Source organism: Anabrus simplex, chromosome 9 (genome assembly GCF_040414725.1).
Source record: "Anabrus simplex isolate iqAnaSimp1 chromosome 9, ASM4041472v1, whole genome shotgun sequence".
In the NCBI taxonomy this organism is placed as follows: Eukaryota; Metazoa; Arthropoda; class Insecta; order Orthoptera; family Tettigoniidae; genus Anabrus; species Anabrus simplex.
The window spans coordinates 70,468,920-70,496,324 of NC_090273.1; the positions used below are offsets into that span (position 1 = coordinate 70,468,920).

General features: G+C 40.3%; 1 protein-coding gene across 1 annotated transcript in view; it reads left to right on the forward strand.

Moving 5' to 3' along the window:
• LOC136880868 (coiled-coil domain-containing protein 170) overlaps positions 1-27,405 on the forward strand; it is a 169,103-nt gene that overhangs the window by 67,703 nt on the left and 73,995 nt on the right. The window contains exons 2-7 of the mRNA XM_068229155.1: positions 9,732-9,827; positions 16,011-16,142; positions 16,563-16,682; positions 18,838-19,008; positions 20,558-20,725; positions 21,197-21,341. Coding sequence (XP_068085256.1) covers positions 9,732-9,827; positions 16,011-16,142; positions 16,563-16,682; positions 18,838-19,008; positions 20,558-20,725; positions 21,197-21,341 — 832 coding nt within the window. The remainder of the gene's footprint in view (positions 1-9,731; positions 9,828-16,010; positions 16,143-16,562; positions 16,683-18,837; positions 19,009-20,557; positions 20,726-21,196; positions 21,342-27,405) is intronic.

The window sequence follows — 27,405 nt, forward strand, 5'->3', positions numbered from 1 at the left end:
AGAAAAGCAATGCGTGCCGCAAATGTTCTTTTTCAGGCACAAACGTCGACATGATCACTGAACGATACAACACATTTTTTTGCTAGTTGCTTTACGTCGCACCGACACACAGATAGGTCTTATGGCGACGATGGGACAGGGAAGGGCTAGGAGCGGGAAGGAAGCGGCCGTGGTCTTAATTAAGGTACAGCCCCAGCATTTGCCTGGTGTGAAAATGGGAAACCACGGAAAACCATTTTCAGAGCTGCCAACAGTGGGGTTCGAACCTGCTATCTCCCGAATACTGGATACTAGCCGCACTTAAGCGACTGCAACTATCGAGCTCGGTGATACAACACAGACGCTAGTGTTTGGCGGACTCAATTTGTGTGTGTTGGTAGGTTAACGACAAACGAACAAACTGACGTTATGTGTCAAATCCACACGCTGCGTACTATTCGCTAGCGCCATCTCTTATTGAAACCAGAAAAGACTTAGGCATGCACCTGGTGTATAATAGAGAATTGGGTTCACTGTAATTTGATGATGATGATGATGATGCTTGTTGTTTTAAGGGGCCTAACATCAAAGGTCATCGGCCCCTATCACTATAATTTAAAATGTATTGTAATCAAAAGGGCTCGGATGTTTAGGAAAAGTCATATTTTTTTCTTTGTCTCTATTTTCTTGCCTGATTGGATTTTGGTGCAAATCAGGTGATTATCGTCACAATTAAGTGATTTTTAATTGTCATATAAATGCATATTTTGCCTATTTTTTGTCATAAGGTCATATTTTGAGATATTTTCGTAGAGGCGTCATATTTCGGTCATAATTCGGCGGTTTGACGACAGCTGTAGCTGCGCAAAATCATCTTCAACTGATCGAATGGTAACTAGTATTTACAAAACTGCTTCTCGTTATCACATCTGCAGTTAACCCTCAAACACACGCGTATGGGGTGGAATCCACCCCAGGTCATTTTATTTCCTAATGAAATGTACAAATAACTTTCCTGCGCTCTCTCCGCTCTTGTACCTTTCTGGCTGGATCCACGCAGAGTCATTCTTACATAATCTATCTTAAAACCTCCAATTAATACAGTAATTCATATTTTACAATACAATGATATGTGGGGTGGAAGGCACCCCCACACGTGAGTCTGCGTCCTAAGATCTGGCGCGTGTGCTTGAGGGTTAATACAAGCGGAATACTGTGCCTCTTCTATCAACATTGTGCAGGAATTGTTTTAAGACAGTTTGTCAGAAATTTTGGCATATACAAAGTCGAACTTTGGAAAGTGTAATTACTCGTTTAGAAGCTGCTAGCTTAGAAATTCATGCAAATACAGTATTGAAATTGTGAGAAGTGTTGAACTTTCAGTACAACAATCACATGGACTTTTAAAATGTTGTGTGATCTGATAACTTAGCGAACTTAGTACTTTATAGGTACCTACCTATGTATTCACAAACGTTTGATAAGTGAATGGAGGACAATAGACTGTGAATAACTGCTAAACCTGTATATTAAGAAAATCAATATGAAAGTAAGAATAAATAATTTAGTTAACAAATATGTATCAAACGAATTGCCGTTTCGACTTATAACTTATTTAAAAATTGCCATATTTAGATTAATCATTTTTGGGTCATCTTTTGTAATTTTTACGTCATATTTCGTCACTTTTGAGGTCATATTTGCTTGCTTATTTGGGTTATTTTTAGGTCTTAAACATGCGAGCCCTAGTAATCAATATATAATACAGTACAGTTATTCATAATTATCTTTCACAGAATAATCAGCGCTTTCTTTTCGTTGTCGTACTGTATACATAAAATCTCGTAAAAAATCACAGAATTATGTACCGCTACACACAACACAGAGGTAATCAAACAGGCAAATACGTCAATATTTTTGCCTTTGATTCTCCCGTAAACCGGCTTCCAGAATTCTTGGAAAAAATACTGTGGAGGGTGGTGGACGAGAGTTCCAAGTAGGAACAAAAATACCTTTGGTTTCAACGCACAATGGCCGATTGCAAAACATAACTAGTAAACTGAGGGTGAGGAAAACAGATTTACTGCATACATGGTAATGCTTTCACATTTCTCCGATAAAATGGGGAGGCACCTTGCTGTGAACTGAATACAGAACGGTACCTCCATTGTAAATAAACTAAACATATTTCAACGTTTCGGTTAAGCGGCGTTTTACTGTCACTTGCGTAAATATAAGTATTGTATATGTCAACACAGTTTACTGCTCCAGTCACTTTATTAGTTTCACACAGACTCTAGTGTTCCTTGGGAGATACCCTTTTCATTATCACGCAGAATTCCCACACATGTTAATTTTGTCAGGTAATATGTTTTGCTCGTGCGTGTGGAGTACATAGACAACACCACTGCGTGTTCCCAGTTCTGCTGATTTATTCCACCCTCCATTAATATATGCACCGCGTTTCAGGCTCTTCGAAAGCTACGCAAATGAAGCAAGCAGAAGGAGTTAACAAATCTCAGCATAGGTTCACTGAACAGCTGATCAATTCACGTACAATGCATTTGCAGATTGAAATTTATTAAATATTAAATTATGATACATCAACATGATAAAAATACATACTTTGCAACATTTGAGATGACATATTTATATATATGCATGATAAATAAATATTCTCGACTACAACGCAGGTTGTTCATGAATACACCGTTAGCTCCGTAATTTTTAATGAATTTCCCGATAATTTCACGCTTATTACAACGTTAAATATATTTCGCTTTAAAGTGATCGTGCACTGTAATTCACAAAAAAAAAATTTACCATTTTCTTGACGAGATTCGTACAAAACTCTAAGATATCTCCAAATTGCTTCAAGATTTTTTTGCGACTTAGTCACTGGCTTCTCACTAAGATGACCGCAGTTCGAATCCCTGCCAATACATGGATGATGTTTGAAATAATAAGGCGTGTCCTTATGGTCCGCTTTCCTCGTAAAACTGGAATCCTGAAAACAGCAGTAATGGCAACTTGTAACTATTGCTAATTTCTAAACATAATGAACTGAAACAGGTGAGACCTTACGAGCTAGAAGAGGATGATGATGATGATAATAATAATAATAATATTAACAATAATAATTACTGTGGATCGATCGAAAGGTTTACTGCCGGGCTGAGTGGCTCAGACGGTTGAGGCGCTGGCCTTCTGACCCCTACTTGACAGGTTCGATCCTGGCTCAGTCCGGTGGTATACGGTAGATTTACTGGCAAGTAAAAGAACTCCTACGTGTCTAAATTTCGGCACCTCAGCGTCTTCGAAAACCGTAAAAGTAGTTAGTGGGACGTAAAGAAAAGAAAATTATTATTATTATTATTATTATTATTATTATTATTAAAATGTTTACTCGATTAACTGTTTAGTTTTAATCGATTTATTTATCGATTAATCAAAATTTCATCGATTTGAAAATCCCATTAATGGCTAAGATGAGGAAGTTAAATGTTCTATATATCAATTATTTTAATTTTATTTGTATTCAATTATTATAATTATTATGAAATGTTTTGTTCAATTTTGCATGAAAGCCGAGGTTATCAATGTTATACTGTACTTTATTATTTCATGGCAATATTTTTTATTGTATAAACTTCTACAAGAGATTTACTCGGCAATTATTTATTAAATCTAAAAATGCTCATTTAAAGGAAGACTCTCCTACTAAATACACGAGAACGGAACGTAAATTTAATTGCACCAGCTTTAACCGTACCTGAAAGTTTAGAATTATTTTTTAACATACACGTAATGGTTACATTTTAAACTGACATTTCTAAAATTAGGTCTGATGCGAGAGTGAACTAACTACAAAACTGTAACTTATCTGTTTTCTTTATAAAAACAGAATTCCAAAAGAAACGGTGCCCAGATATCTCTGCAAACTTATAAGTAACAACAATAATGTACAGATTATGTATGAATAAAGAAAATTTGTATATTATAGTCATCTTCATTTCTCAAAACGAATTTAAAAGAAAATAATGAGAAATATTAAGTATATAGTTGGTTCACTCTGGAATCAGGACATTCAATTGTGATTCACTTCTTTCTCTTCTTAGCTCTAGCGATATTCATTCCACAGACTACAGCCTCTGATTTTTCAGAATATTCTCCCAGGCGCTGTGCGCTTTTGAATAATACCGTGTATTGCGACAACTCTGTACATTTTAGTCCCTGCTTCCTGTTGAGTACCAGGCATTGTAGAGAAAGTCTGGGGGATGAACTGAATATGTTGATACTTGTTATTTACCAGTCACACCACCTTCCAGGAAACGATCGCATTGTGAATGTTCTATAAATCTTCCTTGTCAACATTCTTACAAAGCGTTTGCCGTTCACAGGACAGGTAGTTTGACGGAGTCATTGTATCGTGACAAGAAGTGATGTGCTAGTTATCTATACGTGCATTTTATTTGCTCTTCTCTAGATTTAAGTTTTATTTATATTCACCGAAAATATAATTATTCATGAAATCAGTTTTTATTTATATTGACTGTTAAAAGCATGCATAAGACATTAATTCGCAAAATTATTTTATCAAACTCTAATCATGACTAAATGTTACATGAAAAGGTTAGGCAGCCTTGGAGCAGATAATCCAATCAATTCTAACCTATGTTTTTAAAATTGCGAAGGCCATAAAGGTCTCGATTTATATCTTGCTAGAGAAATTTGTAATACCACGTTCGAAAATGCGAGGAGACATGTATTATCCACACACTTTATCTTGGTGCATTTACACCCTAGTGCTGAATCGGTCGACCTCGGCGATCTTCGAGATTCGTACTGGCAACCTTTGAAACACAAACTATGAATCGCTTAAGCATCATTGTGCGACATCTGGCGTACACTTTACGTACTAGTACTGTTGTTGTTTACACAACAAAGCCAAAGTATAGAATTCATGCTAGGAACAAGATTCGCATCGAGAAATGTTTTATAATGTTATGTAATGTGTATGTGACATAGTTGTTGGCTTAAGATGATAACGGTTTAGAAATTTCATATCGATCGATCATATTCTCGATTCAATTCAGATTTCATTTTCATTCAGTTGGCAGCACCAGGCAGCACTATCGATACTGGGACAGCTCCCTCCTTATTCCTCACCCCCTAACACAAATGCACCGAGATAAAGTGTGCGGATAATATGTAGGGTGGTGTAGAATTCATTCGTGGGTTTGCATCATTTATAGCTTGCTTTCTTTGTCCAATATTTCTGCCATAAGCATTACGTAAATCCTTTGTAAATATGTGAATGTCACTTGAAAAATTACGCATTTCAGAAAACCACCATTTGCTTACGCACAAAAACAGACTCATTTTTTCATAACTGTAGTAACAGGGTAAAGTCTTGAGCTAATCAGTGGTAGTTGGCATTTTCAAATATACATGTTCTTTGAGATATCCCCCAGAAAGGAAATCCAAGGCTGTCTAATCAGGTGATATTAGAATAATATTCTGTCCATGAGCCTTTGCTGGCAAGAAGTAGTGTTTACAGTGCGCTAAGTCTTCTGGTATGGGCTAGAGCAATTTGTTACTTTCATTGAACTGTCTCAGTCTTATCCTTAGCTTTGACAATATGAAAGTGACCGAGGTATGAGCGATGATAGTAATACCATTCCTTATGCATCCAGTTCCTGTTATGATTGGTGTGAAAATATCGCCCATAGGGTCGGTTGGTGCATGCATTTCAGTGGGCTTGGCAGACTGATATGCAATAGCAACGTCTGGCTCGCTGAGGAAAGCAACTGGAAACTACCTCACTCCTCATTTCCCTAGTATGCCTCTTCAGTGACGCCTAGGCTGTCTATGATAGCCTTTGGTGGAACTGTAGAGGATCAGACCAGCCTTCGGGCTGAATACCCAACATACATGCATTCTGTCCATCGCTAAAGAAAAGGGCAATAAGTTTCGAAGTCTGTTTTGGCGCCTAACTTCTGCATGGTTACTTTTCGAAAGGTTCCTTATACGAGTACAAAAGGAAAAGAGAATGTCATTTTAGGTACAAGATATATAAGGTGTTTCAACTCATAAGTGACTTAAGCGCTACTCTGTACAGTCACCCAGGATGTTGATTTGCGGGTTGCCTGCACTTCTCAACGAGCTGTGAGTATACAGTCCCGCAGTACAAAGCATGGTATTGTGGGTTGCCTACGGTGAGATTAACAACGCACCTTTCAAGTCAATGGCGGTGATAGCAAAGAGTATACCCGTATAAGACCTAAAATAAACACAAATGTATCTTAAAATATGCCCTCATAATGCATGATGAAAGATGTAGTGAATCATCATCATCATCATCATCATAATCTGTATCTGTTTACCCTCCAGGTTCGGTTTTTCCCTCGGACTTAGCGAGGGATCCCACCTCTACCGCCTCAAGGGCAGTGTCCTGGAGCTTCAGACTCTTGGTCGGGGGATACAACTGGGGAGTATGACCAGTACCTCGCCCAGGCGGCCTCACCTGCTATGCTGAACAGGGGCCTTGTGGAGGGATGGGAAGATTGGAAGGGATAGGCAAGGAAGAGGGAAGGAAGCGGCCGTGGCCTTAAGTTAGGTACCATCCCGGCATTCGCCTGGGGGAGAAGTGGGAAACCACGGAAAACCACTTCCAGGATGGCTGAGGTGGGAATCGAACCCACCTCTACGCAGTTGACCTCCCGAGGCTGAGTGGACCCCGTTCCAGCCCTCGTACCACTTTTCAAATTTCGTGGCAGAGCCGGGAATCGAACCCGGGCCTCCGGGGGTGGCAGCTAACCACGCTAACCACTACACCACAGAGGCGGACTTGTAGTGAATCACTGGGTTGTAAACATGTGTAGGCACTGCACGTCACACAATAAACTAGCAACGGAAAACATCACATTCTAAAGAGAGGGAAAACAAAATACTGTATAATGAAACGTTGTATGTTGTGTTGGGTATTCAGCTCGAAGGCTGGATTGATCCTCCACAGCTCCGCCAACAGCTGCTATAAACAGCCTAGCCGTCACTGAAGAGGCATACTAGGGAAATGAGGAGTGAGGTAGTTTCCCGTTGCTTTCCTCACAATGAAACGTTGAAGAATTAAAATGAAGTGATTATTACAACGCTATTCACCACCACAGACTCAAACAATAGAGTGTACTAGTTTTCCGGTATATCATAAATAAACTGACCTGTTGTGAATAGTATTTAGCACGGTAATGGTCAGAGTTTAAAATCACCACATTAAAAAAAAATCAGAAATTATATTGACATAGATGTTAGTAACATAATTTCAAAACAACTCAACGTAATTATTTAAATAAATAAATAAATAAATAAATAAATAAATAAATAAATAAATAAATAAATAAATAAATATCTCGTTAAGAAATCACGAAAGTGTTTCGTTCTTGGCGCGGAGTTTTACTTCTCGGGAGTCTTGTTGAGGGCTTTGTTACTAATGGCATTTTACTAGCTTATTAGCTTCCTCTGTGGTTCAGTGGTAGAGTGTCGGCTTTCGGATCGCAAGATAGCGGGTTCAAACTCGGCAGAGGCTGTAGGATTTTTGAAGGACGAGAAAATATCCATTCAACACACCATGTCGTACAATGTTGACATGTAAAACATCTCTGGTGATACATTAGGTGTTTACCCGACAATATTAATTAAAACTTAGCCATAGATTCCCAAGAGAGTTTTGGTTTACTCTGCCCTCTAGTAGGCCTAGCGCAAAACGAAACATCGAAAGTGACGAGCAGACAGTCAGATGGCGTCAAGTTAAAATGCTTGCACACGATAGCTGAGGCCATACGATTATTATTATTATTATTATTATTATTATTATTATTATTATTATTATTATTATTATTATTATTATTATTATTAGCTGCCACTGTGGATCCGTGGTAGAGTGTCGGCCTTCGGATCCCAAGATAGCGGGTTCAAACCCGGCAGAGGTAGTCGGATTTTTGATGGACGGAAAAAAGTCCATTCGACACTCCATGTCGTACGATGTCGGCATGTAAAAGATCTCTGGTGATACATTTGGTATATACCCGACAAAATTCATTAAATCTCAGCCATAGACGCCCAAGAGAGATCCGGCTTACTCTGTCTGCCATCTAGTGGGTCTAGAGTAAAACGGAACGTCGAAATTGACGAGCAGACAGCCAGACGGCGTCAAATTGAAATGTCTGCACACGGTAGCTGAGGCCATACGATTATTATTATTATTATTATTATTATTATTATTATTATTATTATTATTATTATTATTATAACCCTTTTGAGGGTACGATAAATCACCTTTGGTTACTTTTCTTTGCATTTAACTTTTTTCGTTTCCAAACTTCCTTCATTTTCTGTGAATGTTGTTCCTTTTCCTCTTGAGTCCATTTTCTTCCAGTTGTTAATTTCTTTCTCTCCTGAAATCCTGCCTTTCATGTTACTTCTCTGAAACGTGTTCTTTCTTCTTCTTCTTCTTCTTCTTCTTCTTAATCTGTTTACCCTCCAGGGTCGGTTTTTCCCTCGGACTCAGCGAGGGATCCCACCTCTACCGCCTCAAGGGCAGTGTCCTGGAGTTTCAGACTTTTGGGTCGGGGATACAACTGAGGAGAATTACCAGTAACCTCGCCCAGGCGGCCTCACCTGCTATGCTGAACAGGGGCCTTGTGGAGGGATGGGAAGATCGGATGGGATAGGCAAAGAAGAGGGAAAGACGTGGCCGTGGCCTTAAGTAAGGTACCATCCCGGCATTTGCCTGGAGGAGAAGTGGGAAACCACGGAAAACCACTTCCCCCTCTACTCAGTTGACGTCCCCAGGCTGAGTGGACCCCGTTCCAGCCCTTGTTCCAGCCCGGGTTCGATTTCCGGCTCTGCAACGAAATGTTTTGAGAAGTGGTACGAGGGCTGGAACGGTGTCCACTCAGTCCTGGGAAGTCAAATGAGTAGAGGTGGGTTTGATTCCTACCTGAGCCATCCTGGAAGTGGTTTTCCGTGGTTTTCCACTTCTCCTCCAGGCAAATGCCGTGTTGGTACCTAACTTTATGCCAGAGCCGCTTCCTTCCCTCTTCATTGTCTATCCTTTCCAATCTTTCCATTCCCCCGCAAGGCCCCTGTTCAACATAGCAGGTGAGGCCGCCTGGGCGAGGTACTGGTCATCCTCCCCAGTTGTATTCCGACCCAGAATCTGAAGCTCCAGGACATTGCCCTTGAGGCGGTAGAGGTGGGATCCCTCGCTGAATCCGAGGGAAAAACCGACCCTGGAGGGTAAACAGATAAAGAACAAGAAATAAATCAATAAATGCATACATAATTAAATAAATAAATAAACAATAGGTCTAAGGTTTCAGAAGAATGGTTTTGAGGTGATCAGAAAGAATTTCGGTAGGGTTAGTCTCAGGCGAGAGGACAGCGCACATCAAGAATGATACAGATTACTGATCAACAACTCCGAGAGGTTCTAAAAAGACCTGAAGCAGAACAGAGTATGGATGAAGGACAGAAGACAGGCTGCCAGAGTAAGACTAGCGATTTTGAGCCGTAATAAAAGCTTACAAAAATGTAGATTAACATGGTCTCAAATGACCATAAACAAATTTGAAAAATCATCACCACCACAAATGAGTATGATTTCTGTTCTGTTGAAATATCTGATGTAAGTCCCCTGTTTGCTTTCCTTTGATACGCTTGTTCTGGTTAATCTGATACATTTTCTGTTTCAGATGGGGGATGAAGTAGAAATGGCGCACGACGTGACGACGGCTCTACGGAGCGACTTAGCTGCTCTACAGTACAAAAGGGACCGGCTTCTTACCGAGGTAAACTTTCAATACAAATTTTGTTAGATTTCTTTCTATAACGGAAGCCACGTAGAAGTACAAAGCTCACTGGGATGTACTTCTATGTCATAGAAGCATGGGATGAATCTTGGTTAAGATCTGGGTCAAAACACTCTCCGTCGCCATAAGACCTATCTGTGTCGATGCGACGTTAAGCCAGTTGAAAAAAAAAACACACACAATCAGTTTTCCCTGATGTCTTTATCAGTGGTTTAGCCACTCGACTCCCAAGATGAGCATTTTCGATTTGAATCCGGGTGATTTTGGGTGGGATCAGTATAGAGCGACAGGAAATAATACATCCGGACAATTTATTTTTCTCTTTCATGCAGTGGCGTATCCTGGAATCTCCACTGAGGCATGCAACTAGTAACCATGCAGTTAACACAACGTATTAAGTAAATTTCAATTCTACTCACCCTAATTAGATGTAGGTGAACTCGAGCCAAACAGTTTTACTGTAAGTTTCTGGATTGAACGTGCGTACACAATTCTTGTTTTCTGTTTTTAAATTTACGAGGGTCCGCCTCTGTGGTGTAGTGGTTAGTGTAATTAGCTGCCACCCCCGGAGGCCCGGGTTCGATTCCCGGCTCTGCCACGAAATTTGAAAAGTGGTACGAGGGCTGGAACGGAGACCACTCAGCCTCGGGAGGTCAACTGAGTAGAGGTGGGTTCGATTCCCACCTCAGCCATCCTCGAAGTGGTTTTCCGTGGTTTCCCACTTCTCCTCCAGGCAAATGTCGGGATGGTACCTAACTTCAGGCCACGGCCGCTTCCTTCCCTCTTCCTTGTCTATCCCTTCCAATCTTCCGATCCCCCGCAAGGCCCCTGTTCAGCATAGCAGGTGAGGCGAGGTACTGGTCATACTCCCCAGTTGTATCCCCCGACCCAGAGTCTGAAGCTCCAGTACACTGCCCTTGAGGAGGTAGAGGAGGGATCCCTCACTGAGTCCGAGGGAAAAGCCAACCCTGGAGGGTAAGCAGGGTAAGAAGAAGAAGAGGAAGAAATTTACGAGGGAAGGTTGAGGTCTCTCGGCTTTTCAAACTGATTTACAATTATATCCGTTTTAGACTCATCCATCGTTAATACCACATCTGCGCAAGATATAATAAAACACCGAAAATACAATGAATTAACTCACTAGTTAGCCACAACTCAAGCACTGGAGGTAAGTCACCCCAGTGGCATTGGTCAGTTTCGTCACGTTGGGTTCTCGCTGGGGGGTAATCTGTGGGTCCCGTTCGCTGTAAAGATGCCGACTTTCTCCAAGTTGCTAACAGATGGCAGAGGGTAGCACGGATATAGGGTGACAAAATCTGACCAAGTTTCAATTGCAGCGACATCGTTCGGAGGGTTTCAGAACTACGTCTGCCACCGAATGCAATTTTAAGATTGAATGCCTTTCTTCCTGAACTCGTCCATTCGCTGTCTCTTTCTTCCTAGAGTGGTGTAGACGGCGAGACTACACCAGCACCACACGTTGTCAAGCAACGAAACCAGTACAGTTGCGCGGACCTTTTGAACTTCTGAGAGATGAAGTCGTTAATATTCGACTTGAAACAACCTAAAATCGTACACCAGACAGTTCTTTGTGTTATTATAATGCATGCAATGAATGCCTTGCATTCAAGGAGAATACGCCCCTGCTTTCATGCCATATATATAGGTCAAACAATATGTCATTTCCACACAAGATATAAAGAACACATAAATGCGATCAGATACAACTGGCATTCATTGCTTTCTGCAAATCGAGGACCAATAGACTGTTGACCAAAATACAGTGCCGGCGATAAGGACCCCGCAGACCCAGCGGGGCGTGGGGCCCATGATTGTTTCTTAACTCAGTGGCTGAAGACTAATTTTACATATTAATAAAGGTTCAGCACACAACACAGTATTATTTGTATTACAGAGGGTTATTCCAAACTCAGACCGTCGTAGTGTAGAGCTTCTTTCGTCAATAGGAGTAGGGTAGTTATTTTTTAAATAATGTGGGTTTCCCAACCTGTTCCAATAATAACCATCGCTTGCTGCCACTCATAACAATCAACAAGGATTTTGAAGTAATTAGCCAGTTCTGAGAAGCCAGTAGTCAGCGAAGATGCGATAACAAAGACTTCTCCTTTTCTAAACTCTAAATCCTGAAGTTTCGAGTCTGTTTATAACTCTCGGCAGTCAGTGTAGCTAAGTACGCCTACGATGGACGGTTGAATTGTAAATAGTAGTAAATTATTTGGTCCTCGGAACGAGATTATTTCTTAATATTGTGATGGTCAGCGTGTTTTGATTTATTGGAATGTGTATTTGTTGTGCGTGTGTGTGTTTGTACCATACGAGTGTATTACATTAAGGCTGATGACACACGGAGCGGTTTTTGCCGAGTCGGCAGCCGCGTCGGCCGCCGCCTGTGATTGATACACAGAGCGGTTTTTGCCGACTGTGACGAAACCACTGCCTGCTCGAACTGCATCTAAAATGACTGCTTATAAGCAGTCATCGGGTGCGTATCGAGCAGGCAGTGGACAAAACACATTAGTGAGCGTGACGTTAGGTGAGGAAGCTAGCTAAAATTACCGAAAAATAAAGGATTGTTTTTATTCTTATTCCAAAAGTCTACTTACTCTATATGTCCTTTTACGTGTATATTATTGAATTTCAAAGATACTTCATGATATCTAATACAAGAATACCTACCAATGATGCCAGTCGGCCGTGATTCAGCTGAATGTATTAAATCTATGGCGCTAGAGCGCGCACAAAGTCTTCAAAACGCTCGCTGCACCGCCAACTACACGACAGGCCGAGTCGGCAAATCTGCCGCCTGTCGGCGAGCACCGCTCTGTCTGTTTCATCCCATCTGATACAATAGAAACATGCGCCGACTCGGCGGCCGACTCGGCTGCCGACTCGGCGAAAACCGCTCCGTGTGTCATCAGCCTAATTCCTTCGAATTAGAAAACTAAATTGTGTAATTTTTTACAAGTTGTTTTACGTCGCGCCGACACAGATAGGTCTTATGGCGACGATGAGACAGGAAAGGGCTAGGAGTAGGAAAGAAGCGGTCGTGGCCTTAATTAAGGTACAGCCCCAGCAATTGCCTGGTGTGAAAATGAAAAGCCAAGGAAAACCACCTTCAGGGCTGCCGACAGTGGAGTTCGAACCCACTATCTCCCGAATACTGGATACTGGTCGCACTTAAGCGAAAATTGTGTATTATTATTATCATCGTTGCTGTTCATTGTATTAATATACAACCTTGAGCCCTACTACAAAACTAACTTGTATCTTTCCTTATCAGGAAACAAGGCGCCCATTTTCAATTATTGCGGTGGGGCGGGGGCGAGCTTCTTAGTGCCGCTATTGCCAAAATCATACTGTTCTCAATCATATCACTATTCTACTTTATTATTGTAAGGACATTATTGCATTTGGTCATTAATGACCCTATGGGCACAGATAGATTTACGAACTTGTGAATTTGTTTATTACACGTCTTTCAATGCATCCTAAATATCGTAACAGTTTGCTGTTCAGTTGATAGAAGGGCTAAGGACACAGATTTCAAATATTTAACGCAATTTGGTCCATTTGGTGCAATAGAACTGGAACAAAACCAGATCAGATGTAAGGCTTTTCAGGCGTTTGCTCTATTAACCAGCGTTTCATCTTAGGTCTGACACTAGACTCATCAGAGTGGGATGTGTCAGACCCTAACCACTGACGCTGGGGTGTATGCAGGTGAACTTATAAATCTTTATTGCAACCAATGGTCAAATAAAAGAATAGAATACATAGCACTATTCACTACAGAGACTTTTCAGAGAGTAGGCTCTCTTTGGGCACTCCAAAGCGTGGTAACGGCCACAAAGTCTATTGCACCATCGACATACACAGTCACTATTCGGATCGTGAAAGCGGAGAGTAGCACAAGCCTTGTGGTGAAATCCGTGGACCGCTGCACGGGTCACCGCGTGTCTCAGTTCAAAACAACTTTGTTGCCAGTCAGTTGTAGTCATTGCGTCGGTTGTGTAGAAGTCACTCCATATTTCGGTCTTTTTAAATTTCAAATTATGCAGGAAGTCTTGGTATTCTGTCGTCGATTGCAGGGTCATAGAAAACCGTAGGTCTTCGATGAAAAACAGTTCTCTTGTCAGTTCGTAAACAAGTCTCGAAGGCGTGTATTTAGACACACAAAGGATTCGTTTAAGGAAGGTAGCTTTAACCCTTTCTAATTCCTTTAGGTCTTTCTTTTTCAAGAAGGTCCATATTAGTTCTAAACCGTAAGTTGCAATTGGAGTAATCTTTAGATGAAACAGTTTCATTGCTGTCTCAATTGATAATTGATCGATGTGCTCTATATCATTTATTGCTATTATTGCTGCAAGAGATCTTTCTTTCACGTGAGCTGAGAATGTTTTGCCGTTCATTTGGAGAGTTATTCCAAGGTATTTGAAAGAGTTCACAGAATTTAGAAGAGAATCTTCAAAATAGAAAGTATCTGCAGCCGCTCGTTTTCCTCCCCTTCTAAACACCATCACTACTGTTTTCTCTTTGTTAACTTCCAAACCGGCCTCTTCACACCATTTTGACAGTCTATCAAGTGCTGTTTGTAGTTCTTCTCTACAAGACGCGACAATAACCATGTCGTCTGCGTATAGATAGATACTTGTCTGCTCTGTAACGATGGCTTTCGTTATGTCATATGTTGCGACATTAAAGAGTAGTGGACTCAAAGGATCTCCTTGAAGAACTCCTATAGTCTGTAGGATTGGCTTAGACTTTGTTAAGTCATCATCAATTCTTACATAATTTTCCGATAATATATTTTTTATCAATTTTATGTAACAGTTTTCACCGCAAATTTCTCTTAATTTCTGGAGGATCAATTTCCTACTTGTAGAATCGAATGCTTTGCGAAAGTCAACAAACACTGCATACAATTTTCCTTTCTGTACTTTAAGTGCCTCTTGAATGTCTTCCATCAAACAATGTACTGCCTGCAAAGTTGAACGACCTCTTCTGAACCCGAATTGTTCTTCCGGTAATTTGTCATCTAGTAGATCATTCAGACGGTTTGCTAGAGCCTTCGTTAATATCTTCAAAAGTGTACACTCTAAAGCAATTCCTCGGTATGAATTTGGGTTGTTCACATCTCCTTTGCCTTTATACATCACCTTTATAGTTGATTCTCTCCACTTATCTGGAATTTTCCCTTGTCTGAGACATTGATTCAAGAGTTCTGTAATTGAGTTCTGTAATTGAACTTATCAGAATCCCTTATAAGAGGCACAGTCTGATAATTGCATACGGGAGATAAATCTCCACAATGGAATTATTGCCTGCCTAGCAATTCCGAATAGAAAATTCCAAGTTCCCATGGAGGGAATTTCTAGTGTCAGACCTAAGACGAAATGCTGGTTAATAGAGCAAACGCCTGAAAAGCCTTACATCTGATCTGTTTTTGACATGCTCTATTGGTGAAAAATATCTAATTCCCTCCATGGGAACTTAGAATTTTCCATTCGGAACTGGAACACACGTGTTTTAAAAATCGTGAAATTACTAGCGTTTCGCTCCAGTGTGACAGTGGGATCATCAGACGGATTGCTACACGCTTCCAAGATTCTGGCGGCTGGTGCGCCGTTGAGACACCACTAGAAGCCTCCTATGTAGGACAATGCAGTGATAGTGTACTAGGGGAAGCTTACGCCTCCACTTGTATAAATGCCTGCCTTTGGCCTTGGTTTCCTTCTGAGAACTTAATTTTTGACACACCTGTTTTGTTATTCTACAAGAAGTACATGTCTGTAGCTCCGTTGGATTTGCTAATCTTAGAGTATATTGTTTACATTTATATACATTTAGTAGCATAATATTATTTTTTTTAAACCCATGAATCTGTTAATTCATTACTCCCTAAAATTCCTGTTGTGGAGTACAGGACTGGGAAAAGGTTTTACTATATGTATCTTGGCTGTGCATCAGCTCCTCCATCACAATCCTCTCCTATTGTCTTTTCTACACCTATGTTGATCTGTGAAGTGAGTGATCAATCCATTGCTTTTAAATTTTCTTGATCCGCTGGTTGATCCATAATCTGTGTGTTCTTTCACATAGTAAATTTGTTGTTGACTGATAAATATTTCTCATGATTTACAGCTACAAGACATGCGGTCTCAGCTCCGAACTCGGGAGCAGCGAGCGTCCGAGCTGCAGGTGGAAGCAGAACAACTCAGAGAGCAAGCAGCCCGGCAAAGCTCCATCATATCTTCTCTTCGCAAGAGGATACATGTGTGTAACTTCTGTGTAACTTCTCTCTCCATATTCTCCTGTAATTAGAATGTAAATAGGAATTTCCTCAACTTTTTTGGGGAACTTCTCGGAAGTTTGAACACAGATGTAAAGGTGATAACCATTATTTGAAAGAGCAAAACAACAGGATTATTAACTACCAGCCTGCCTGTAACACTGTAAAAGCTTGTTCAAATAAATATTATGGAAACTTGTCAAACAGAATTAGTAAATAAATTTAAAATGTAGGACAATTTACAAGAAAAGTAATAGTTAGTCAGCAGCAAAGGGAGGGAGGAAGCAGATTTTCACTTAAACACCCCAACAGAATAAATGAAATGGCATATGGCTTACATACTTTGGGACTCAAAGAGTTAAGGCTTCATTTGCACAATGACTTGAGCATTGTTCACATTACAGGAGCTGGAGGAGAGAGAACGGAACTTGGGAGTTGCTCACGGCAGAGTGGAGATGAACATGCAGACTCTACAACGAGAGAACCGCTACCAGGAAGAAAAGATCAGGGAGATGGAAAAGAAGGTGAGCAAAATATTAAATGTATAATAAACTAAAGTACTGTCATTTCAGTGGTACCAGGTAATTTAACAGAAGTAAAGAGAGAAGCCAATGCAATATGAGAGACTTACTTTGACTCATTTCCAAAAATTGATGCCTGCCTGCCATAGTGCACTGGCATTGCCGGTGGCTCCAAGTAACCTTTACAGTGGCCTCCACGGTATGCACTGGCCATGCGTCTTGGTAGGTGTGCTATTTACCAACTGATGAGCGCAACTTAGCACACTGGGGCAAAATGCTAGCAACCAAGAATGAGTTAGCTGAAAAATTTATAATGTCCAATAACAGACCATTATATTAGTATTTTTGATTGCATAAGCAATAATACACTCACGTGGAACTCGAAAATAAAAATCAATACAAATTGTTGGAAACTGAAATAACACCTTAGTCAGGTTTAGCAAGCATGAGGCAAGTGTACTGAGAGCATATGCGCACATGCGTGATTCCAGGGAGTGAAGTTGCCGAGTCGCTGGAAACAGAACCAGCAACTTGGCGGCGTGACAGATGGTTCTCGACGGTGCTGAGAGTAACTACAGTAGGCTATATGGAGCAGAACAATGAACAATAACAAAAGAAAAACACACTATAATGAAACATTACATTTAAACAAATGAAATAATTTCTTGCCATTAATGCTTTCAAGGCCTGTACTTATAGACATGATACTGTATAGGCTTTTGGGCTTATGCCGTGTCAAGAAAATAAGGTGAAATTGTTATTGTTTCACAGAGAACTGTGCTCTGCGTCCTCAGAAGAAAGGCAGAGCAGGACGCAGAGCACAGTTCTCTGCGAAATGTTAAGAATTTCACCTTATTTTCTTGACATGGCATAAGCCCAAAAGCCTATACAGTATTGTGTCTATAAAATAATTTGTTTGCTGTAACCTTAAAATGTTACATATGCTTGTTGAAACTAGTTCCGGTCTTATCAGAGACCATTATCAGTCAAAATCAAAGTCAAGGCCAAACATGAATAAACATAAAATGAAGCAAGCAAGACCGGGCGAGTTGGCCGTGCAGTTAGGGGCACGCAGCTGTGAGCTTGTATCCAGGAGATGGTAGGTTTGAACCCCACTGTCGGCAGCTCTGAAGATGGTTTTCCATGTTTTCCCATTTTCACCAGGAAAATGCTGGGGCTATACCTTAATTAAGGCCACAGCTGCTTCCTTCCCATTCCTAAACCTTTCCTATCCCATTGTCTCCATAAGACCTGTCTGTGTCGGTGCGACGTAAAGCAAATAGAAGCAAGCATAAAATTTAATGTAAGGCAAGTAAAGATATGAAAAACACTCATCACAAACACATGTCCTGTGCAAGCTCTCAGCTTTCCTCCAATTTGAAGACTGAACCTCACATAAGAGCAGGTGAAGTGGGAAAACTGAGAGCTTGCACTGGACATGTGTTTGTGATGAGTGTTTTTCAAAACTTTACTTGCCTTACCTTGAATTTCATGCTTACCTCATTTTATCTATATTCATGACTTGCCATGACTTTGATTTTAACTGATGATGGTCTCTGGTAAGACCGAAACTAGTTTCAACAAGTATATGTAATTTTTTTAAGGTTACAACAAACAGTATTGAATAGGTGGAAACCTTTAGCTTTTGTTTTACACTTTATTGCTCTTCACTATGGATTAATATGAAATTTATTACCTATGACACAAAGCTCATTTGAATTCACTCGTGGAGCACTCTGATTGGCTAACTTCAACAGCTGACAAAATGACAAAGGCATGAGATATTGAAATAATGTTTTGAAATTATTTATCAGTATGACCAACCCTCTAACATTCATATGCCTGGTTCACGTTGTTTCTGACCACCCTGTATTAACATCTATGTAGGACTATTTACAATGATCCCCATGAGTTTCTGTCACATTAATGTATTTTCTTACCTATAAATTACATACCTACATCAACTACTTATGGAAGTAAATGGCTTAGTAAAGCTTGATACCTTGTGAATAATTTTGTTTGTTTTCTTGAAACCTTTAATTCATTGTTTGTGCAGCCTTCCTTGAGCCCACAAATTTACAATTAGCCCTCCAAAGCATCTGAGTTTGAAACTGCTGTGTTAAATGATAAATATTGGTCAGTTATTTATGTTTCTCAGATCCGCTCTCTGGAGTTGGAGTGTAATTCTGAAGAGTCACAGAAGGACGCTAACCGGAAGGCACTGATAGATCTTATCCGTCGACTGTCAGGTGCATTGGGGCTGGAGTACACGGAGGCCATGATATCCTCTCCTGAGAGCCTTATTCATAAGGCTGCTGAATTAGTTCAGGTTAGTCTGCACTCTTCCTTTAAATTTCTTTTTCCTATACAGTTGCTTGAACATGTTTGTAAGGTTAATTTTCCTTCTGATTTTGATTCTTAGCAATGCTGTATTGTATTAGTAACATGTAGTAAGTACTAGTTTTAAGTTTCTGTATAATTGCTGCAGAAATGCATTCAAGCAGAGGAGAGTGGCAGCAGAAGAGATGGAGCACACCTCAGCTAACAAGAGGTAGTCTGTGTAATGTTATTATTGATCAGTTTTAGGGACTTTGGACATTATAGACCATCGCATACTGTTTTCTCCCTGCTCAGTGACATTAGAGTTTCCATTAGAGTAAGTTTAATCAATTTGATTAGCTTTGGGTGAAGTCCAAAATGTCTTAAAATTTTTAATAATGATGGTCTGTGGATAGAGTCATAAGTTTTCTTGAAATCTATAAATGTTATTGAAAGGGGCTTGTTTTGTTTTCTGTAATATTCCATGACTAGCTTTAAAGTTATTATTTGTTCAGAGCAGCTTCTCCAAGGTCTGAAGCCTGCCTGGTATTCACCTAACTCTTGATCAAGTTGTTCTTTAATCCGATTATATAGTAACTTAGAGAAAATCTTATAATTTATAAGCAAATAAATTTATAAACTACCTGAAAAAGAAACAACTTAATTAAAAGAGAATGACATGTTTCGTTTTTGAAAGAACATCACCAGGTTCCTTCAAATTACATTCAAAAATAGTTAGAAATGTATAAACATTTATGTTTAAATTCTGTTTATATCCTAAATACTTCAAATTTGGAACTTATCTTAATGAAGTCCTCACTGCTCTCCACTCCACCTTAGAATGCAAGGTGGTGCAATAGTCTCTGAAAAGAAATGGCTTGAAATATCAAAAACCAGGCGAGTTGGCCGTGTGCGTAGAGTTGCGCGGCTGTGAGCTTGCATCCGGGAGATCGTAGGTTCGAGCCCCACGGTCAGCAGCTCTGAAGATGGTTTTCCGTGGTTTCCCGTTTTCACTCCAGGCAAATGCTGGGGCTGTACCTTAATTAAGGCCACGGCCGCTTCCTTCCAACTCCTAGGCCTTTCCTGTCCCATCGTCACCATAAGACCTATCTGTGTCGGTGCGACGTAAAACAAGTAGCCAAAAAAAAAAAAAAAAAAAAAAAAAAAAAAAGAGAGAAATATCAAAATATCACAACAACAACAAAATGTTTAGTGTTCTTCTCTTTTGCTGTGACTTTCTCTTTTTTGTGGCAGGTAGACTATTTTTGAGGTGGACCAGTTGCAATTCTGCATTTAGTTTTGTTCTGTTGGTCAGTTGAAATTGAAGGTTTCTATATGCTGGATGTCACAAAAAGTTATAATTTATTATTTAAATATGTTTGTGGAATGTATATTTACTGACAGGGTAGTGTAGTAGGGTAGTAATTGTATTTTTCCCTTATAATATTTCTTGGACATCCTAGGGAACAAGGAAGAATTTTTATCAACGAACATGTCCTTCATGTTCACATTGAAAAGGGGAGGAAAACTGATCACTTTCGTGGTAATTTCTGATTTAGGAAACAGCACGTCTGCGGTCTCGTTCCACAAACATAGCTGATTCACTCAATTCTGTCGATGCTGAATTACGCAGCTGTCGAGATGCCCTGGAGCGGACTGTGGCTGATCGAGATTCGCTGCAGAGACAAGCAGCCTCTCACCTCTTAGAACTGGACCGCTTGAGACAGGTGGAGTAGTTGCTTTTGTTATCATAAGTTGATATCCTAGATGCAAGATATTTCTCCTTAGGAAGTAAGATACCCTAATGTTAGTTCTCTTCCGATTGCTGCTATTCTCAAAAGCAGTATTTCTCAGATTTCTAGAATTTGAAAAGGATATACAGTAAACACCCCATTTAACTCATTGTTGAAATGCAAAATATGAGATAGCATCCAAAAGTTTTGTGGACTAGACATACAGTTTCTTACCATAAGTACCTTAGATCACCAGCTTCAAAGTAATCTGTTTGGGCAACTATACACTTTTTTGAGAGATGGTAAAACTTCTGGAAGCACTACCAGAAGCCATCATTTGCAAACTCTCATAATTCCTCTGTGATACTGCTCTCACCTAACATCCCTTTGAATGTTTGTCTTCCTTAGCCAACTTCTCCATAGGTACTTCCTCACTGTGACTATTTTGTTACCTTATGTTATTAGGAGAAAGAAAGCCTTGAGATGCAGCAGAGAGTGGCTGAGAGGGACCTGGCAGACCTGAGGGACAAGCTAAACCTAGCAAATCGTGGCTTGACAGCGGCATCGGGTAATGTGGCAGTGCAAGAGGCAACCATCTGTCAGCTGCGAGGTGAGTGTGATATATTAAAACTACTGTATGTGCCCGGACAAGTGGTGGTGTGTGAATAAAACTTCTGGGAGTTCACTGCTTTTGAAAATAACATATTCAGATGTATTGTTACTTGATGTTTACATTCATGTAAAATAGTGGTATTACTTAAATAGCAACGTGACTTTCCTTTGAAGGCACACGGCTGCAGCTAGAAGAAGTTATCAAAACAATGAGGAATGAAAGAAAGAAAGAAAGAAAGAAAGACAGAATATGAGGTGCAGTTATTTTAAACTGATCCAATTTCCTCTGATTTTGAAGATTTTGCTTGCATAGGAATAACTGCTTCAAGAACGTGTTAGGCAGACTACTGTTATTTATGTCTTGATTTATTTTGCTGTTTACTTTTCATAAACTCACATTACTAATTGAAAGTTTCATTAATTACATAAACTTAAGCTACATATGCCTATGGAAGCTGTACAACTGCAGTTACAAAATATTTTGGTTCACTGCAGTTAATTACATCAGAACTGCAAAATCGTGACATTAAAATCTCTTCAATACCTACCACATATGCCAAATTTTCACTGCACTCTCTAAGACAGTGCCTCAGCTAATTTTGGGGTTGCTCATGTCTGTCACTAGTCCACTGCCTGAGCTATGTTCTCCTTGCTCCTCATGGTCCCTCACCTTGTTGCACCCTCCTTATATCTTGCAGCTCTGCATCTGAAGTGCTGAAATTGAATCCTTTCGCTTGTTCCGAGAGCAACCGAGTGTTGAAGTCAAAATTATTGCTACTTGCACGAATATACAGAGCTAATCACAGGAATAGGCTCTTGATAAACCATTATACTAAAACTTATCTATTTCTAGGGGATTCACTGAACCGCTGAACATATAGAACGTGCCATACCTGGCTCAGACTACCTAAAATGTGTCACTCTCTTGTGTCAGCATGAATCTGACTTTCACGAAAATAACCACAGTTATGTTGGTTACCATAGAATTATACAATTTATATACATGTGCTAGAAAAGCCAGTCCATCACATGAAATCTGTTGACAGTCACATCAGAGCTAGCTGGGCACACGTGTTTATGAAACATTCTTTCTAGGAAACACAAAGATAGTTGAATCTATTGGTAGAAAAAGGAATTGCCGGCTAAGTAGCTCTAATTTTCGAGCACCGCACTTCTGATATCAAGTTGATAGGTTGGATATTAGTTTTTTTTTTTCTGTCCAACTTGTCCCTTTCAGTCTTCTCCAGAACCACATCACGCAGCTTCTATTATTGATTGTGCTTGCTTGCTTTCTCAAAGTCCAGGTCTCACAACCGTAAGTTAGCACAGTCCAAACAAAGGTTTTAACAATTTTCTTCCTGGTTTCAATTCCTATGTGCTTATTTAATAAGAGATTTTTTTCTGCTTTGAAGCACTTGTTTTGCCATAGCAATTCTTCTTTTAACTTCTGTCAGGCACTGATTATCACTGGTAATAACACTACCCAGAACAAAATTCTTTAACCTGATCTATTTTTTCAAGCCTAATTTAATGTTTGTTTTCAATTCAGTCTTCTTCTTTTGAAACGGTATTTAAAGTTGCTCAAATACACCGGCCTCATGTTAGTAGATTTAGTGATACTTGGCATTTCCAAAAACTATAAAAGTAGATAATAGGTTGTAAAATCAATTATAATGTTATAACAAGTGGACCAATAGCATGACTAACTTTCGTGCAGCAGAATTTGCAAGTTCTCAGTAACAGTATTACTAACAACAAAACAAAGGCACTCAAAGTGTGGTAGTAATATTACTACCACTAGATCCACAGTGTTAATACCTGAAGAATTTTACTGAATATATGGTACATACTCTATCCAGGTTGGATAGTAATACATATATTTTACTGAATATATGGTACATACTCTATCCAGGTTGGATAGTAATATATAGTTTTATGTGCAGATAAAATGTTTCTAACACATTACAGTACCTTATACATGATACTTTCTGCTCACCGCTATCTCGCTCACATTTGTTCACATTGTTAAGACACAACAGGTTGACTAATTTTTAAAAATATATACAGGATCTCCAGCTTGACTGGATAATAAAATAAAAATTAATATCTAAAGAAGTAATAGAAATAATTCTTGGAGGTTTGTCTCTACAAGTATAGAAACTCAAAATGTTTTTTATATATCTAATACACTTTGACATGTGCACCATTAATGGTGTGACAGACGTCGAAACTGTATTGCACATCTTTCCTCGTATTTTGTTGCATTGCAGATGTAGCATTTATGATAGATGCTCAAATGCTGCATTAAATGCGAAAACTGCATTTAACGTGTGAATTTTTCATTTAGTAAGCATCACAACATACAGCTGGCCTGTGACAAAAGTGTCCCATCTGTCTCCCTTCTTTGAATGTTAGGCAACTCAGACGGCTACACAACACAGCGCGCTTCCTGCTAGCTGTCTGTTAGGCTTGTAACAATGTCATTTTCGGCTGGAGTATCGACTGCAACTAAGTGACGATATTCCCCATGTATATATCAATCAGAAAATGGCACAGACGCCTTCTAGAAAGTGGCAGATTGCGTTTGATATCAGGCCACAACACCAAGTATGCTGACGCATGATGTCCATATCGAAGTGTATTAGGTATGTATAAAAACATTTTGAATTTGTCTACTTGACAAACCAAACCACCAATGATTATCTCCATCACATCTCAAGATATTAATTTTTATTTTATTATACATTCAAGCCAGACACACTCTGTAATTCAGTCAACTACATCTGCACATGTATTAGTCATTTTCATTCATGCAAACCGTCCCATCCTTCTTTAAGATCCATGTTTTTGAACAGAACATTGACAGAGTTAAATCTTTCCTGTCTTCATTTTCTTCAAAGTGGTTTATGTTGGCAGTGAACTGTAAATGCATGGCAAATGACAAGCGTGAAGATCTCTCGAACCCTTACTTTCTAACTGATTGCCCATTGACATCTGGTGACTGTACTAGTAACTACAGCCTCGCAAGACAACCACTAGGTATCATGGAGGTTGCACCTCACCAGCAGTCCATCAGCTATCCTACATGGCTCTCTACTGACTGCTATAGCAGTCCAGCAGCTACCTAGCATAACTCTCTTCCAACTGCTGTAGCAGTCTGCCAGAATGAAAAGGTTAAGGGATGACTTCAATAAGTACTTTTATATTTTTATTTCATATACTTTAAAATATCCATGCAAGTCATAAACTTGATTCATCCTCAAAACTCTGTCTTTTAAAACTTAACAGAGACTTGACCTAAGGCCTAATAAACATATTCTTCTAATCAAAATGAACTTTCAACTTATTAGGTCATGTGCAGAACATACAATATAGTAGATATCAAAGAGATGTTACATCCATAATAAAAATGGCCAACTGGGCAGAAGAAAGGATCTGAACCCACAACCTTCCAGTTTTACATCGGATTCTCTACCATTGAGTATGGCGGTCTAGGTCATAATTTGCTCTGTTGGAAAGTATGTACATAAGCTACAGGTCTTGGGCTACTGCCATGACAATTGTAGAGCCCGTGCTTGTCTCCTATTGTGGGCAAATTCAATTAATATTTAATTTCCACTACAGCATGTATAGTGCGCGAACCTTTCGTTGAGCCCTGAGCTCCATAGTGCTGAATGGGAACTAGGGCTCAAGAAAAGGTTCGCGTACTATACTTGAAATACACTTTCAGCTATCAAGTTATGTTCAGTACAAGTGGTAGATATCAAAGTACAGAACAAAAAGTTTATTTCAAGTTCAATGTCATGGAAATTAAATATTGAATTTTCTTGTAAGTCACTTGTCATCAGGGCTGGAATTTCTATGTGAATACACTGACTGACAGAGCAAATGCAACACCAAAAAGGAGTGGTCAGAACTTTATGCCAATTGCAGGGTAGACTGACGTCACTGAGATATGCTCATGATGTGAAATGCGCCGCTGTGCTGCGCACATAGCGAACGATAAATGGGACACGGCGTTGGCGAATGGCCCATTTCGTATCGTGATTTCTCAGCCGACAGTCGTTGTAGAACGTGTTGTCGTGTGCCACAGGACACGTGTATAGCTAAGAATGCCAGGCCGCCGTCAACGGAGGCATTTCCAGCAGACAGACGACTTTACGAGGGGTATGGTGATCGGGCTGAGAAGGGCAGGTTGGTCGCTTCGTCAAATCGCAGCCGATACCCATAGGGATGTGTCCACGGTGCAGCGCCTGTGGCGAAGATGGTTGGCGCAGGGACATGTGGCACGTGCGAGGGGTCCAGGCGCAGCCCGAGTGACGTCAGCACGCGAGGATCGGCGCATCCGCCGCCAAGCGGTGGCAGCCCCGCACGCCACGTCAACCGCCATTCTTCAGCATGTGCAAGACACCCTGGCTGTTCCAATATCGACCAGAACAATTTCCCGTCGATTGGTTGAAGGAGGCCTGCACTCCCAGCGTCCGCTCAGAAGACTACCATTGACTCCACAGCATAGACGTGCATGCCTGGCATGGTGCCGGGCTAGAGCGACTTGGATGAGGGAATGGCGGAACGTCGTGTTCTCCGATGAGTCACGCTTCTGTTCTGTCAGTGATAGTCACCGCAGACGAGTGTGGCGTCGGCGTGGAGAAAGGTCAAATCCGGCAGTAACTGTGGAGCGCCCTACCGCTAGACAACGCGGCATCATGGTTTGGGGCGCTATTGCGTATGATTCCACGTCACCTCTAGTGCGTATTCAAGGCACGTTAAATGCCCACCACTACGTGCAGCATGTGCTGCGGCCAGTGGCACTCCCGTACCTTCAGGGGCTGCCCAATGCTCTGTTTCAGCAGGATAATGCCCGCCCACACACTGCTCGCATCTCCCAACAGGCTCTACGAGGTGTACAGATGCTTCCGTGGCCAGTGTACTCTCCGGATCTCTCACCAATCGAACACGTGTGGGATCTCATTGGACGCCGTTTGCAAACTCTGCCCCAGCCTCGTACGGACGACCAACTGTGGCAAATGGTTGACAGAGAATGGAGAACCATCCCTCAGGACACCATCCGCACTCTTATTGACTCTGTACCTCGACGTGTTTCTGAGTGCATCGCTGCTCGCGGTGGTCCTACATCCTACTGAGTCGATGCCGTGCGCATTGTGTAACCTGCATATCGGTTTGAAATAAACATCAATTATTCGTCCGTGCCGTCTCTGTTTTTTCCCCAACTTTCATCCCTTTCGAACCACTCCTTCTTGGTGTTGCATTTCCTCTGTCAGTCAGTGTACATATTTGTTTCTTTATTAGCTGCAGTTAAAATTTGGTCACATTTTCACAAATTAAGATATTTGTAGTGATTTAAAACCAATTTTATTTTCCATATTATCCATATTTCCAGCCTTAGTACATGTTTTTACCAATTTGATGAAAACTCAACATTGGTTACATAATTCAACATTTTCTTCTTCTTGTTCTGTATAATCCAACCAAGGACCATGATATTCAACTATTGCATTTGGGGTGGATTTTGATATTTTTCTATTAATTGCACATCCTCTGGCTGTGTTGTTCCTTTCTCTCCTTTGTCCAGAGGGTATCTGTCTTCCTTCTTGGTGATTTGTCCTGGAACCTCTTTTGTTTAAGCATGAAGAAGGATGTCTGGGCTTTTAAGTCTCTTTCTGTTCCTCTCAGTTCCTGCAGATCTTTGTTTACTTCCATCAGCCACGGTGAATTGGTCTTCCTCTTTTGCCAGTAAACAAGAAGCTGATTGGTCAATCTGGCGTGATGCATCCTGGAGATATGTCCATAAAATTTTAAATATGGTTTCAAAGTTATTCTTCTCAAAAGATAATCTAAAATTTATTTTACTGCCATCAATAATTCAAAGCTGGATTCTGATACAATATTTCTATGAAATACAGAAAGAAAATTCTGCTCTAAAGCACATTTTTTCTTTCTTGCTGACTTTGATCAAAGAGGGTAGGGAGAGTAGAGAAACTAGAAAACAGCTAATGAGGGAACTGAATAGAGTGAAAAAGGAAGCAAAAGAGAATTATATG